The 17,293-nt window shown below is 41.8% G+C and overlaps 1 protein-coding gene across 1 annotated transcript in view; it reads right to left on the bottom strand.

The window, feature by feature from the left end:
- Window positions 1-632: 632 nt before the first annotated feature.
- Window positions 633-17,293, bottom strand: part of HS6ST3 (heparan sulfate 6-O-sulfotransferase 3) — a 646,857-nt gene continuing 630,196 nt past the window's right edge. Inside the window, exon 2 of the mRNA XM_036831741.1 lies at window positions 633-1,871. Within this exon, the coding sequence (XP_036687636.1) occupies window positions 1,160-1,871 (712 nt within the window). The 3' untranslated portion in view covers window positions 633-1,159. The remainder of the gene's footprint in view (window positions 1,872-17,293) is intronic.

Genomic DNA, 17,293 nt, shown 5'->3' with positions numbered 1-17,293 from the left:
GTTATCAGGCCAGAGACATCCGAGATAGCGGGAGGTAGAGTCTTTCTAAACTCCTGGGACAACCACCCCACTGTGTTCCATGTCTCATGGCCTAAATCAGTTATTTTTTAATTTAGTGACCTTGACTATATTTTGTATCCATGCTAGCTGAGTTCCTAGTCTTCAGGCCAAATTCTTTTTAAACGTCTTTTCCTCTGTGAGAGCAGTGTTTCAAACTTGGTGGTACTGTACCAAAGAAGATGACTGCTCCACAGAGGTAAAACTCTGAAAGAGTCCTTAAAAAACTAAGGTTCTGTAGCCAGATTGGAAATGCTAGACATGTCGGTATCTTCCTGCTTTCCCCGCCCCGCCTTAATTTATCATTCATTCCTTACGCTGAAAATAAAAATCGGTAAATGGTGATCTCCGTAGGCATTCGTTAATAAGCACGTTTTCTCCCGAATGCCCCTACCAATGTTCATTTCTCTGAGGCATGCCTGTCCTGAATCTGCTAGCCTTTCCTTAAAAGATGGGGAAGGAAGCACGGCTCAGGGCTAAGATGCAGGGGATGTGAGTCTCCAGTGATGGTCAGTAGCAGGGTAATCTTGTTGAAAAACAACCGTAACAACAAAACATGTTTACACTACTTCTGATTGAACCCACATTCAAATAGAGTTCAAAGATGACAGCCAACAGCCAAGAGAGAGTTGGCGTTAAACCTCATCTAAAGGTTGAAAAAGCCCTCTCTTCCTCTCTCTTTAAACAGCAGTATTTCCATTAAAGAGGCAGTATGAACAGATCAGTTTCAGCAGAACATCCAAGCCATGATTTGGCTTTTCATGTGTGCCCTGGTGGGTTCCAGTTGCCCAAACTATAACCTATGCTGCTGCTGCTGCAAAAAAGATCCCAAGGACTCCTTCCTTTTTGGTGCTTCTCCCCTTGACCTTCTAAAGTGGTCTATTACTGGATGCATTCCTACCCTACTTCATATCACAGATCGAAAAATGTCAGGAGAAAAAGAACAAGACGGATCATCCAGCTGGATAAAGGTGAAGACAAAGCGGAAGCAGGGGTCCCAAGCAGGCCGCCTACAGCCAGCCAGCCGTCCTCGGCAGGGTCCCACATTCTCCAAGGCCGGGCAGGGCGCCCCCTCCCGCGGAGAGGAGGGGAGGGCAGGGGGTCACCATCTCACCACCTGGCTGGTGTAGTCCTCCGTGACCGCCCGCTCCGGGCTCCCGTCCTGTCTGTGGCCGGGACGGTGGCCCCTGTGCTCCCGCTGCAGCCGCCGCTTCTCGCGCCTCTTTAGCCGGTCCCTCCGGCGCTCCAGCTGCTTGGTACGGTGGTAGCGCTGCTGGAAGAGATCCTTCGCGTACGCGTAGAGCTGCACGTCCAAGAAGTTGAGCTCCTCGATGCGCTGGCGGGCGCCCTCGTTGATCTCCACGTTGGAAGCCCGCGTGACGTTGAACTGCGTGAAGGGGGAGATGAACTTGAGGTTGAATGTCCTCTCAAAGAGAAACTGCGTCTTCCGCTGGAACTCCGTGAGCCCGAAGAAGGCCATGTTCTTCAGGTTGCCCTTGGCGCTCTGCAGCAGGATGGCGTTCCGCTCGCTCTCGTTCATGAAAGTCAAGTTGTAGCAGCCCACCAGGCTGAGGTCGGCCAGCATGCGCACCTGGCGGTTGCTAGCCAGGTTGTAGGTGCAATCCATGAATTCCCGTAGGCTGACCCCAGACCAGTCGTCCCCGGGGTAGCAGGTAGGCAGCTCATTGGGGGTGGGGCTCCTCCCATCGCACATGTGGAGGGAGGTTTTCCACGTGGCCCCTCTCTGGACGTGTTTCCACTCGCTCAGGTACCGGGACACCGGATCCCGCAACATGGTGATGTAATAGAAATTCCTGGAAGAGATGAGACGAAGAGCGTCAGTCCGCCATAGCTATAACCCTGGGACCCCGCGCCTCTGTAGCGTCTGTATCAGCATTGACTCAATGGGTTTTTCTGCCAGATGGTCACGTGAGAATATCTGCCTGGATTTGCACCTGTCGGGCCATGTTCCCCTATGTGCGTGTTTCTGTAATATAAACACGCATGAATCGGTTTTCAGTACTATTTGCTGGGTGTTTTCTTTCTGCTCCAGCGTGGGGAGGGGCGGGGTTGGGGGAATCGATCAGCAATAATTCATTCAGCAATCACTCACTGTTCAATCACTACCAGCAATAACAATACCTTACATTAAGAGAACACGCCATGTTTATTGAATGTTATCACCCATCTGATATTTTATTTGATCCTTAAAAGGAACTTTCATAGTAGACACGGGGGACTATTTGATAGGGAAACAGTGCAAGGGGGTTAGAATGATTTACCCAAAGTCATGTGACTAGAAAGAGCAAAGCTGGAAGCCAAGTCTCCTTAGTCTTTCCTGTTCACAGGGGTGTCCTGGGTTAAGAGGTGGGTGGGGTAGGGGAAGGATGTGTTGTGTGTGGAGACTAATATTAACTGAGCACTTACTGTGTGCTAGAAACTGGGCTAGGTACTTTATGAATACTGGCATAGATAACCTTCAACATAACTTTGTAAAATGGGTTTTATCATGACTTTTTTAAAAAAAGCTGAGAACACAAGAGACTGAGAAAGGTGAAAAATACAGCCCAAGATCCTACAGCAAATTAATACTTGATGCAATAAAATTTAGGCCTATTTGATTTCAAAGCTTCTGTGCTTTCCTGGGCACCATATTGATATTTTTAAAAGCAAAAATGTAACTAATATTTATTGAATGCCTATTAATTGTCAGGTGTTGTGGTTATTATAATCACGGGTCTCATCTCATCTAATGGCATCTATTGGAACATTGAGAAGAGATACGTTTTATAAATGGTTAGCTTCAGAATGATCAGATAAAGATCAGGGCACCATTGGCTCAAAAAGGCAAGAGAGGTGTGAAGAGTCCAGAAGAGATTTGGAAAAGTCGACAGATAAAGACACAGCAGTATATATGTGTTAGCATACGATATTTGTTTTTCTCTTTCTGACTTCACTCTGTATGACAGACTCTAGGTCCATCCACCTCACTACAAATAACTCAGTGTCGTATCTTTTTATGGCTGAGTAATATTCCATTGTATATATGTGCCACATCTTCTTTATCCATTCATCTGTTGATGGACACTTAGGTTGCTTCCATGTCCTAGCTATTGTAAATAGAGCTGCAATGAACATTGGGGTACATGACTCTTTTTGAATTATGGTTTTCTCAGGGTATATGCCCAGTAGTGGGATTGCTGGGCCATATGGTAGTTCTATTTTTAGTTTTTTTAGGAAGCTCCATACTGTTCTCCGTAGTGGCTGTATCAATTTACATTCCCACCAACAGTGCAGGAAGGTTCCCTTTTCTCCACACCCTCTCCAGCATTTATTGTTTGTAGATTTTTTGATGATGGCCATTCTGACTGGTGTGAGGTGATACCTCATTATGCTAACACATATATATGGAATCTAAAAAAAAAAATGGTTCTGAAGAACCTAGGGGCAGGACAGGAATAAAGACGCAGACGTAGAGAATGGACTTGAGGACACGGGGAGGGGGAAGGGTAAGCTGGGAAGAAGTGAGAGAGTGGCATGGACATATATACACTACCAAATGTAAAATAGATAGCTAGTGGGAAGCAGCCGCATAGCACAGGGAGATCAGCTCCATGCTTTGTGAGCACCTAGAGGGGTGGGATAGGGAGGGTGGGAGGGAGACGCAAGAGGGAGGGGATAAGGGGATATATGTGTACATATAGCTGATTCACATCGTTATACAGCAGAAACTAACACAACAATGTAAAGCAATTATACTCCAATAAAGATGTTTAAAAAAAAAAAAAAGACACAGCAGTAGGCATTAGAGGAAAGCAAACGTTGATTCCAAGTAAGGAAAATCTTTCTCATCATTTGAGCAGCTGCCAATGGAATGGGCTGCCCACCCAATCTTTATCACCAGCAGTGACACTCAGGGTGCCCCTGGGCAGACAAAAACGGTCCTGAAAAGTTCTGAAAAGAAAACCTGTCTTCCCTTGACAACCTAAACTGGAACTAAGAAAAAATGTATAGCTAGTAAAAGCAATGGCAAAAAAAAGGTATCTAAGGGTACACTCTTTTTCATGCTGCTTTTAAAAAGGAATTGATGAACTATAATATTTAAAACAATACATTTACTGTGTTGAGTTATTTTGAATGTCTAGCCAGTTTTGAAATGTGCTAGAGAAAATTCAAAATCTTATGTAACACTTGCTTCCCTTTAAATCAAGAGGAGGAATGTACTGAAACCGCCACAGAAAGGCCAGCCTGAGCCCTTGCTTTTGCCAATCACCATTTTACATTACTCTGTTGTCTTTCCCTGTGACAGAATGACAATTCCATCAGTGGAAGAAAATTTCCCAAAAGGTCAGTAGGGAAAGCAGAAAATGACTGACATATTTCTCGGTTCCACAAGGAAATGTTGACAATAAAGTTTTTCTCAGAGTGGATATTACCATGGTTGAATATTATATGACATGTCATTATTAATCCTGCTTTGGTCCTATGTTGAAACTTGTTCACATTTCAATTCTACAGGCAGAGACTGATTTTTATTTCACAAAACAATTACATAATAAATATATAAACACAGTGATGATGATGATGGCTATAATGTAACTTAGGTGGGTTAAGGATGACGAACACATCAGGACAGAATAATTTAAATCAGACAGATTTTTGAATGCTCAAATAAGATCACAAACGGGAAATCTGTAAGTTCCCTTGTTAACTGGACAAAATGGAAAACACAAAAAAGAGGATTTAAACAAAAAAGATGATGACCATCAATTGATAAGACTCAATCCCATTTATGTGTCCCAAATTTAGACACAATCCAGATTTTTAAAATAATCATAAGAGCTGGAGGATTTTAGGGCTGGGAATTACAACAGTTTGTAACATAAAGGGTTAACTGGAACTTGCTGCTGGAATCTGAGAGGCTTTGTTCTCACTTGGGAAAATTAATTGGCCATAGTGTTCCCTGTGCTTTCTTTGTGTTGGAATCCACGTGGTCTCAAAGCTAACTGAAACTGGCTTACACTTTAAAATGATCTTGGTTTCAAATTTAACTTTATTCAATGTAACACTGCATTTAACAAAGACTAGCTAAGTTGTAGAGTGCTGTTTACATGAGTAAAATAAGCCCCACATGTCTGCAAGTTCTACAAGCAAATAGGTTCAGAGGTCCATTTGTAACGAAAACTAACTCTGACATCAAGACACAAAAATGGACTAGCGCGACATTCATATTGATGAAGTACAAAGTTGTCCCATCTCGTGGTTCTGGAACCAAGTGCCTAAGAGCATTTGGGTATTGCTTTAGTCAGACATATTCTCATGTATGTTTTATTTGTTTGTCTCAATCTTGCAAAGCAGTCAAAATAGAAAGCTAGAATAATAGTAAAAAGAAAATAGGGTTGAAGAACACCCAATTATTGAAGAAGAAAACACCATTTGATTCATTAAAAGCATTTTTTCTCATCTCTATTTTTTTCTCTACTTTCATTTGCTTCTCTACTATCAGACAGAAAACTGCAAAAGTCATTGATGAAATGATGTCTACCTCCAGGCCACACGCCCAACCTTCACTGTGTACAAGCTTCACTCCAGTTTCATGACTCTCTTCCCTGTTCCCAAACAATGGAAACTCATTTTCTTCTGCTCCCATAACTCCCAATTTAGTTTCTAAGGAAAATTCCTTTTTTTTTTTAGAAAATACAAAATATTTTATTTAAAAAAATTTTTATTTTACATTGGGTTATAGTTGATTAACAGTGTTGTGTTAGTTTCAGGTATACGGCAAGGTGATCCAGTTATACGTATACATGTGTCTATTCTTTTTCAAATTCTTTCCCCATTTACGTAATTACAGAATATTGAACAGAGTTCCCTGTGCTATACAGTCCTTGTTCACTATCTGTTTTGAAAACAGCAGTGTGTACATGTCAATCCCAAACTCCCAATCTATCCCAATCTAAGGAAAATTCTTAAAAATACTCTGAAATCTGCAACTTTCCTTTTCAAACGTTAATTGTTCAACAGCACAATGGAGGGTAAAACAGAGACCAGAGAAGAAGGACAGGCAGCTCCCAAGCAAAGGCCATGTGGCCACATGTAGAGACTCTCATCAACACCGGTCCCTTTTAACTCAACCTCCTAAGCTGAGGCAGAGTCTCATCTGTTCCAACATTTGTCCTGGCAGTTAAACTTTCCCCAGATTTTGGAAACATTAATAAGCAAACTATTATTTCCTCCTTTCATCCATCCATTCACTCACCTGGTAATTCTCCAAACATTGATTGAGCCCCTGGTATTTGCCACACACTGGGGCTAGGCAGTGGGGACCCCGAGATCACTAAGACATTGTCCTCAAGGAGATCTCAGGCACCCAGTGATTTTGGTAAAGTGGGAGAAATGCTAACCATCAAGTTAAGGGACTGTTCTGCCTGGACCTGAACGATCCCAAAGACGATAACTTTTTCTGTCTCAGGGACAGCGTGCTGCCAGCACATCTTCCATTTGCCACCTGCTTCATTGAGAGTTTGGGTGAATTCATTTACGAATGTCTGAAAAACAATTACAACTCTTTAGAATTGTTATTCTTGTGGCCTCAGGGTAATGATGGCAAAGCCCTGTGTACTCAGGGGCATTAGGGGACGGGGCACCTTGGTTAGTTCAATGATTATTTTAACTGATGATTATCATAGGGACCATCATGGCTTACCAAAGTACAAATACATGGAACACACATGTTTCAGTCTCTCACTCTGCAGTAAGGTAATCCTATTAGAAAATGCTAAACACAGAGCAAGGACATGACTGCCTTCCCTCAGTCTTTGCCTTTTCCTTCACTCATCTGCATCCCGCTCATCTTTCCTGGCCCAGCTCAAGCCTCATCTCCATCTCCCCTGACCTTTCTGGCCTCGAGGATTTACTGCATCACTTACTGCGCTTTTAACGTGCATATGAAAGTCTTGGTCACATCTACCCTTTAAGTTGCTCTTTGACCACTGGACCTTAGGCCTGGTGTCCCATAGCACCGCCACAAATCCTACTCACTGCAGACATTCAATAAATGATGCCGTGGAAAAGAAATGACCTTCATACGAGATAAGTGTATTTTAATGACTAAGGTTAATATTGCCTTTGATAAATAGGCCCTTCTTTTCTCCCCTAAAAACTAATCTGATGTTATTTTTGAATGTCCAAAACGTGTGAAAAGAATAAAAATACATATAATCTTCTAATACATCCATCATTCGATTGTGATGGCTGATATGCAGAGAGAGAGAGAGAGAGAGTCAATACAGACTTTGGGTAAAAAGCAGAATATTTCATGTACCAGATAATTAATAGAATGAGTTTTTTTAATGTTAAACTTAGTAGTTTTCTTCCCCTCTGCTTCAAGAACCTGTATTTCACCAAGCAGTTTATTGTATAATTGCTCATTTCTTTAATTAGCAAGTCATTTAATTAACACATGCTTATTGAGGGTTTGTTGTATGTAAGGAGCTGCTCTAGGAAATGTGGAGAATAAAAAAAAAATAGAATGTACTCAAGTATTGTAGGTGTAAACGTGGTAGATTAGAAAAAGAGGCATGGATTAGCAAGTCATGGAGGTAAGCAGTAGACAAAGAATATTTAAGAGAATATTTCAGAAGGTACAGAGAGCAGAGTGGCCTAATGAGACCAGGAAGTTCATGTTGTGCATTTCACTGAATGTTTGGTCAATAAATGAATGAATGAAAAGAGGGACATAAGCTAGAACAGGAGGCTGAGGCCAAATTTTCACGGGCTCTACATGCACCTGTGAATTGCTAAAATAGGAAAAGCGTTGATTTAGGAAGATTCATGGAGCAATAGAGTTTAGGATGGATACAAGTAGGCAGAGACCAGGAGAGACGTTGGACAGCCATGGCGAGAGACCAGCAGGGAAGAACCCAGAACCGTGGGTACTGATGAGAAAGAATCAGAATTGAAGACCTATCACACACCCAACCTTCACCGTTTGCTCCTCTTCCTCACGGTCAGCTTCCTCTAAGCTACCTTTTCCTCCTCCGTATTCCCTTCTTCCTTCTATCTAATCCTTCCCTTTCAATTCTGTGATGTAAAAGAGGCAGTGCTGGTATGCGCATCAGAACGGTGAAATGGTGAAACGAGGCAGAGTAGAAGTCCCTGGAATCACTGTGCCCGTGGTGATTAAAAGATATTCACTTCCATGAGGCTATGACATGCCTATCCAGTGAGAACATATTTGAAGGAACCTACAAGATGCCAGGTTCACAGGGAGGGTTGATAAGTATATTCCTTCCACCACCAGCTTACCTCTTGTAAAGTCAAGTAACACAGTTAATATCTCCACAATCCACAGTTCGAGGCATTCCTAAAAACCAGTTCAACTAGAAACTCCTCCCATCAGCCTCCTTTGATGTCCTCGGCAGAAGGGATCCTCTCCCTCATCCCCACCTGCTGAAACATGTGCCGCTCATGCTTTTATCTTCATTCCGGGACCAGTGAATATCTTATCTCTTGAACTGGCTTTATGTCTTACTCATCCTTCAGCCTCCAGAGTATATGATACATCACCTTGTACATCATGGATGTTCAGTTGGTCAATGTTCATGGAATTAATAAATAGATACATTTTATCAGCCACTGTTTTAGGAATTCTCATGGTGATTGTCCCCAGGAAACTTCTGTTGGTGCCTTAGCCAACAGAATTAGCCCAGGCTAACGATTTCCCTTCGCCTAGACCTTGTGAAATGTATAGGAAATAATCTCTCCTCCTTCCTCTTGCCCTGCAGACTTTGAAATGAGTTTTCTCTACATATAATCAAGTTTTGCCGAAGCTCAGCGTCTCACAAAGAACACCACGAGTGACTGTAAGGTGGCCTTGGGGGCATCTGAAGGAGCTCTTTGGTCCTCACCAAGGAGTAGGCACAGACAACCAGTCTATCTTAAACACAAGCTGATGTGCGCATTTTTAAAAAGTGAAACTTAGCTCTCCCTCCACCCTGCTGTATTGTGTGCAGGAGTCATTCTCCAAATTCTCAGAATGGAATTAATTTCTTGACTCTCTTTAGAGCTGCACACTCATTATGGGCTGCCCATTCTTCATTATCTCAGTAGAGTATTATCTGCACTATTCTGTATCTGATAGGGGGAATCACAGCACTTAGAGCTTGGCAATCAGACTGCCCTTTGACAGTGATGAAAGGGCCTTTTATTCGAGCCTTGAAAACAAATTAAGGAATTTAAGAATGATGTTCTAAGCAAATGGGAAATTGGGGACGATGATTGTTAAGTGTTGTAATAAAGAACTTTCGGGGGCTGACAATGGTGTGTGTCAGAGCAATTGGTCCGAAGGATGTCTGGCATTGTGATGAGAAAATGGAAACATTCACATGTCCTTATCTTACTTCATCCAGAAACCCTGCATCCCCTACCAAGCTGCCGTCACCTCCTCCCTGACAGTGACTGACTTACAAAGCAGCCAGACCCTTTTGACTAAGGCATATTTTATCTTACTTATTACCCAGAGACCTTGACACTTTTCAGTTGGTAAGATATGGGGGCGAGGAAAGCCCATTGTGCTTCCCTCAGGAGGGGAGGGGCTCTGCATCCCTTTTCTTCCCTGTGTACCTGGTAACATTCAGGGGAGAATACTTTGGTTGTAGCTGGTCTTTTTTTTAAAATCATTAATCCCCACCCCCAAACCCCAGTGAGAAATGCAACACACTGTCATTATGGAAAATATGAGCAATGCAGAACCGTAAAAAAAGAAGAAGATGAAAATTACTTATAATTACTTCACTCGGATATAACCATAGTTAAATATCTATTTCTTTCTTTTACAGATTTGAGATCATACTGTACATTATATTTTTAACATGTATTTTAAACTTAAAAATACAAGGGGAATATATTTTCCATTTTATTTAATGTTCTTCCTTAAGAGCATACTATTCCAATTATGGATGTCCCGTAATTTATGTGACCAATCTCCCAGTTTTGGACAATTTAGCTGATTCTGTTTGCAGTGGGGGCTACTATGAACAATAATCTGATGAACATCCTAAGCCATAAATATTTGTGCAGTGAATAAATTGCGAGGAACAGAATTTCTGAGTCAAGAGAATTGCCCTCATTTCACCATCACAATGCCGAAATATAGCCAACCACCGTCAGCATAGGTGAGGACAGGGCCCTTCCATGAGGCCTGACATCTTTGGGTGCCAGGAAACAAGTCTACTTGAAAGTCAAGGGAAGGCCATGAAACAGACTCCTGGCTCTCCCTCCTCCCAGCTGGACCAGGAAGATGCCCTGTTCAGATCATGAGCCTAAGATGGACATTCCAGGACAGCCAGGTGGGGTTTGTGACATGGTGGTGAGGAAACATACTTCCTAAAAGATTTGTTTATTTTACACTTAATGAGTAGCTGGAATATCGAATTAGAGGCTAAACATTTGTGGAATCAAATCCCACTCATCCACACTGCAGCTATATTAAAGCCGACATCTAGATCAGAAAGAGGGAAGTGCCTCACCTGATTATATTCAGCGCCAGTCCTCACAGAAACAGCCTCTTGAGATGGAGCTTTTCTGCAAGTCTAGGTATCAGCTAACTTTAATAATGGGAAGCTGCACATGTTACTAAACCAACCAAACAAAAGCAAGAAATAGAGGTTTCCGGATGATACTGGTCATTTCTCCGTGAGGAGCAGTCCACCCCCCAAATTCCCCAGAGGAAGAAGTTGTATTTATCAATAAGATAACATTTTAAATCTTGTCACATTGCTTCTTAATATTGACACAAATCCTAGGTGCCTCAGACTCACAAAAATGCCATGATTTTCAGGTGGTTGTCATGTTTGCTTTCAGTTTCCCCCAAGCAGCTGCTACAAGAATAAATTTCAGGAAATGCATGTTCCAGGGACGTGTTTCTGCTGGCTTGCTGAGTACAGTTCCTCCCAGTACAGTTTCAAATGTGCCAGGGAGGGTCCTGCTCTCATGCATTATTCAGGGACTTCTGTGATTATTTGGTTCAGAGGCGCCCTGCTTTGCGTTGCCGCGCTGGGACTTGGGCACGAGGACGTTTCCAGGCGCTCTGCTCTGCAAAGCTGTGGTTTATGCAATCGGGCATCCACCTGAAGCCTGGAGCCGCCCCAGAGCGAGATAAGGCCCAATTCAATCTCACTCACAGCTCTACTCCCAGCCAGGCAAAGCAGAACACCAGATAGTACACTCAGATTGTGTTATTAGGCCATGCGTGTTCAGTCGTGCTCGCTCCTTAGCTAATTTCTCAGGCGCTGCTTTTCGGGAATGTGAGAGTTACAGGATAGAAGCGAGGAGGTGTCTTCATTGCCATTGTTTTGTAGTAGCCAATTTGCAAAGGAAAAGAAGTCAATCAGGGTATTCAAGGACAAGTTACATGTTTTGATATTTAGGCTTATACCTGACAGCTTTGATACAGGTTTTCCTAAAACATCACAAAACTGAAAAATAAATCTTCTGTGTCCAGATTTTGCCATATTCTTCCATGAAAGATTCTTTTGTGTTAGGATTTTCCTAGATTCTGCTATCAGGACTGGAGAATCATTTTAGCCTATTCAACAAAATACTTAAGAGATTCCCCACTGATTCCAACCCTTGCCAGTTCTCAAAGAAAGAGTGTCTTGAAGGTCATCCCCCAAGCAATGATTAAAAGCAAGCTAACTTAAAATATGGCAAGTTTCATGTGAAAGAAAAATGGATATTAATAGCAATAATAATAATGGCTAACATGTATTGAGTACATACTGTGTCCAAGTACAGTTCTAAATGCTTTAGTTATTAAAACAAAAATTGAAATTTTTATTGAATTTTTAAATTCAGTGTATTTATTGAAAGAAAAATTGGTACTAATAGCAATAATAATAATGGCTAACATTTACTGAGTGCATACTATGTCCAAGTACAGTTCTAAGTCCTCCCACTAATCAATTTGGTCATCAAAATAACCCTTTGAGTTACATAGGCTTTTAGATGATATCTGAAATTTCACAAAGTGATGAGAGTTCCCACAGTCTCTTCCATCATCTTGTAAGTGGCAGGCTGTCTTAGAGATACTTTGCGACTTACTGCTGCAGTGGTCCAGGCTTTCGTTGAACTCAAAGCTCCAGAAGCAAAATAAGCATCTCAGGGTGAGGGATTTGTGTTTGCCTGTGGGTCGATGGGAGTGAGGCAGCACATTGCAGGGGCTGGGGAGGCAGGGGTATCTGTCCCCTCTCAGGGTCAGAGGCTCTCTTAGATACTTAGAACTTGGCAAAAGTCCTAAACGCAGTTTTCCTGAGCTCCCTCACAACTACATAACAAATTCACACTTGAGGAAAGGGTGTTAGAGACAAGTGGGAATTACTGCAGTTCCATGCGTTTTTAAACACTCCCAAGTAACCTGGAAGCCAAAAGCTGTAGTCATATCAGGACAATAAAGGGTGGTTAGAAATAGCGACGCAAGGGAATTCAGATAAAGCCAAACCTCACGCAATGCCATAATTCTGTTTCTGGTTTTAAAATAGGTCTTTTTAAACACAATGCTACAAAGACTCAGAAATGTGTCCCAGAAAGGTTACTGGATCCTGAAGTTGGCTGTTCTGATGCCTTTATTCAGGAAGAGAAGATTCAAGGAAAATGCAAGTCAAGCTCTACCATTCGAATGGAGCGTGAACACAAAACTTCAGACATGTTGGGAACAACATCTAAGGTGCTGTGGAAAGAAAATAAGTTTAAAGTTAGAAAGATCTGGGTTTCAATGTCAGGTCCATCTCACGTTTGGTGTGAGCTGGTTAGCTTGTATGACCTCTGGGAGCCTGAGTTTCCTCATCTGAATAGCCAGGGTATAAATGCTTACTTCATAGGGTTGTGGGAATTAATGACTAAACTAATGACCATAACGGGTCCAGCAGTAGCGGAGAAGCAGACCCTCAACATACTGCACACCACCCACTTCAAGAATTTCCCTTCCTCCATGAATGTCAGAGCCTCAGAAACTACCCAATACAGTGACATTTTAAATATTAAACAAGCTGTGTTAATAATTAAAAAACACAGCTGATAGTGCCTTTCTATTTGTATAACATACTTAATGGTTTTCAAAACACTTTCCTCATCCATTATTTCACTTGATTCTCAGTACAAAATCATTTCAGAGGCAGAATTTACAGATGAAGGAACTGATGCTCACAGATCTGAAAGGATGTTCCTGAGATCAAACAACTAGTGAAGCTTAGACTTTTCTTTTTCTTCTTCAGCTACTAGACTAGTTTATTTGTTTCTCTAAAAATATCTGTTGATTATGTATTTGATGCCAAACACTATGTTAGATTCTCGGGGTATAATGGTACACAAGACACAGCCTGACCGCAAGAGCTGACTGTGGAGTCGTCTGATTTTGCCCAAATGTAGTTAAGAGTTAGAAAGAAAACATGTCATTAGCTCATTATTCTACATTTGGGGTTTCACTGGTTTGTACATGAGCTCATTTTCTCCTTGAAACCCACTGAAAAGGGGGACCCAGAAGAAATAGCCAGAAATGCCAGGATATGGATACACCTTCAGGTAGCATTTAAAGTTGTGGAGAATAATCATTCTGAAATAATAAACTCTTGTTTCTACAGAGGCAGTGCTGTGGACTTCAATCTGGAGGCACTAATATCTGGTGGTTTGTCCCTTTGTGGTGCCATAGCCATTGGTGATCATTCATTGGAGGACTGCAAAATGGTGACAGTCTAATACCATCCTTTCTTCTTCAGTTATCAGCTGCCATGCTTCTATGAAGACAAACTTCCCCCTATCAACTATTTGATACTCCAAGGTAGATGACTGTTTGACTCATTCTATTTACTGGTTTTCAAAATAACAATTTGCTTTCCTAGAATCCTCCAAAGGGGTTTTTGTTGATGTTTGTTTGTTTTTATATCATTACGAGCTCATGCATCTAAACATATAGAATGAGTTTCAATACATTGCAGTCATTTTCCCTACTGATGTTCAAATTATCTAATTTTTGGCCACTAGGAGCTTATTTAGATGGAACCTGGGTCCTTTTGATGCAATCCTTGTAGATTTATGCATATTCTTAAAGGATCTTGCCCAAAAGATCAAGAAAGATGGTGTTAGAGCTTGAAATTTTCTTCAGTTCCTTAAGAATAAAGTGATCTCTTGGCCAGTGTTACCTGCACACCACAGTCTTCTTTTTCACTCCTACCAAGCCATGTAACTGCAGTTTGTGCTAATTACACCTGTGCATTAAAGGGGAAATAGACTAGACACCGTCTTTAACTCTCATAGGTTCTATCGAGGCCCAAACACCAGAGGTTTTCTCTTTCATTTTTCCTTTTCTTTTTCTTCTTAAGCTCACATGCATGACATTTTCCTTGGTGCTAGGAATAAAAGGCAGGGCTAGTGATTCATCTGTGACCAGATGCCAATGTCACTCCACACACTAATCTAGGAGAAACCAAATTATGCTGGAAGTAACTCGGAGCCCTAATCAGGTTCTCTCCAAAATCCACTTATTCACAATAAGAGCCCGAGTTCCTTCCAGAAGCCCAGCTCACCACATGGACACTCAATGACATCTTTCAGCTGCAGTGGGTTCTGAAGCACAGCTGTAATTCTGCCTAATTAATAATGCAATGACAGAAATTTAGAAAAATATATGCACAATAGTTTAAATCTCCCAGAAAAAAAATCAATTGGTTCTGTCTAAACTTTGCCTTGGGTGTTCCCTTCATCAATTCAAGTGTGAAGCACAGTGACCTGAAGTTGCAAATATTTTTCTTGAGGCGTGATTGAAGCATCAGAGAGGTAATAGCTTTCAGTATTCATAGAGATTTTAAAACACTCAAACAAGGATACTTATTTTCCCACTTTCCTCTGCTATATGTAAATCAGAGATAATAAGCTTTAAGATGTTCAAAATAATGTAGCTTGGGGCTGTGCTAGAGATGGCATCTACCTTTGGGCAATCAATACCTGGATTAAAAATAAAGGGGAGGCATCCCTTAAGAAATGGAATAATGCAACTGCAATTCCCTTGTTTTGTGAACTTTCCCAAACATGTCCCCTCTGCATTTATTATTTCTCTTGGTGATAAGAATCTAAGTTTAATAATCATAAAAGAGAAGTAGCCTGTCCTTTTAAAATTGACACCAGCTCCCATCTCTGAGTCCTCCATTGAAATGATGTGGAATATGCTGATGTTAATCTAAAATTTTAAAAATTCAAAACCTTAAATCAAGCAAACAAATGTAACCGAGAAGAAAGGGGAAAAAATGAACAAAAACGGCAACAAAAAACCAGCTCAAAGCTTTTCATCTGTTTTCAGGTTAGGTTTATGCTAGCCACAAGGGGGCCCTCAAATCTTTCCAAGCACAAGGTAAGTGCAAGGTAAGTGCAAGAGCTGTTTTCCTAGTAATTAATTTCCACAAATCAATATTACCTATTAATGTACATTACAGAGACAAGCTATGGACTCCTGACACTTTACACTCAAGTTAAAGAGAGACTTTCTTATAAAAATTCTAGGTGCCCCGCAGTGATCGTAAGTCAAAACCAAAATGAGTTGCACCTGTGATTTCCTGTGTCTGCTCTAGCATAAAAATTTCCAACACTGCAAATTTCATCAAAGGTTAAAACTGAATTTGAAGCACTGTGTATATAATGGAATACATTGACCTCCAATGGATTTTAAAGGCTATTCTGCCTCCTTCTGCCACATCACGCACCCCCAAAACAGCCACGGAGGCTGACACACAGAAGTTAAAATGCAGTGACCCTCTCTTGGGGCAGTGGGAAGTTGCTGGAGCCATTAGCTCTGGAGGTTTTCAACTCACGCTGAGGGCTTGATGGTGTTGATGGTGTTTACAGCCTGTACCACAAAAGACACTTGGAAGAAAGAAGGGATTTTAATTTTCTGTTCAAGCTAGAAGATAGGGCAGAATAGTATAGTATATATAATAGATGGTGCTGCACATAGGCAGAATGGAAGGTTTCAGCAATTAAGGACAGACTGGAAACGTAGCTTTCTCCAAAGCTCCAGCAGAAGAGAGAATACCACCTGTCACCCCCTACCACAGGGAAACTACGGGAACAGAACAGAAGCACTCCCAGAACATTCCATCAGGTTAGCTAACTATCAAAATCACCTTGTACAAACTCAGAAAGCCCCTCTGAGCTTTGACATGAAATGACTCTTTGCTGACTGCCTTTTCTCTAATGGTAAAATAATCCCAAAGAAAGGTAAGGATTGCTAACCGTTCTATTGTCATAGGGCAGGAGCGCTCCCGTGGCATTGCGGGGCTGTGGTCTTTCTTTTAGACAGCTTGCTGTCCTGGACCTCAGCACCAGGAGCAGGGCTGAGGAAGACGAGGAACACCGGCTCGGGCAGTGCAACTGTCACTCCTGATTGGAATCCCCACACATCATGCTCTCACATTCACTCGTTTCTGAAATTAAGAATTAGCATAGAGTAAACTCCTGGTTCAGAAAGGTCAGTGTTCTGCCTCTGACTCAGGCAGGCACTCAGGCGAGGTGTTCTGGAAAATGAAGTTCTCTCTTATGAAACCCTACCCTGCTTGACATGTGCCCCCAGTACAAATGGATCCCAACCTTGGTGCAAACTGTGTGGATGTGTAACTTACATTTTTAGAGCTGGTGGTTCCCCAAGTTTGATTTTCCATTTGAATAGCAGTAGTCCCTCTTAATGTGCCTCAATCATTCTTTTTTGAGAATTTCAAAGGGTGCCTTCTAGGAAGCATGATGTTTTTTTCAGATCTAATCCAGACTTCCGCTTTAATTTTTTCCTCTTCGATACTCTGCAAGTTACTTTTGTGCTTTCCCGCATTCATCCCATCTGCCCCATATACTTTTGCTCATTCATGTACCCTTGGAATATTGCCCTTCTAGTGGGACAACCCTTGTTAAAGCATTCTGGCCATGACCTGGGATTTACGTTTAGTCTAGGGATTCTGTGCACAGACAAGAGCCCTCAGCTGGGTCCTGGCTCAGAGTACTGCCCTGCCAGAAGGGCAGGTAGGACTGAGGCAGACCCTATGAAGGAGGGAGAATCAAGCATTGAGCAGGTAGAAACATCCAGATCCTTAACAAATCACGGGGCATTCTGGTTTTGGACAAAGCACATCTAGTCAAGTTTATATATGTATCTTTGAAATACATTTTGATCTGTGTGCTTAAAATAACTCAAATAAAGAGA

This window comes from Balaenoptera musculus, chromosome 18 (assembly GCF_009873245.2).
Source record: "Balaenoptera musculus isolate JJ_BM4_2016_0621 chromosome 18, mBalMus1.pri.v3, whole genome shotgun sequence".
In the NCBI taxonomy this organism is placed as follows: Eukaryota; Metazoa; Chordata; class Mammalia; order Artiodactyla; family Balaenopteridae; genus Balaenoptera; species Balaenoptera musculus.
This window is presented reverse-complemented; position numbering and strand designations above follow the sequence as displayed.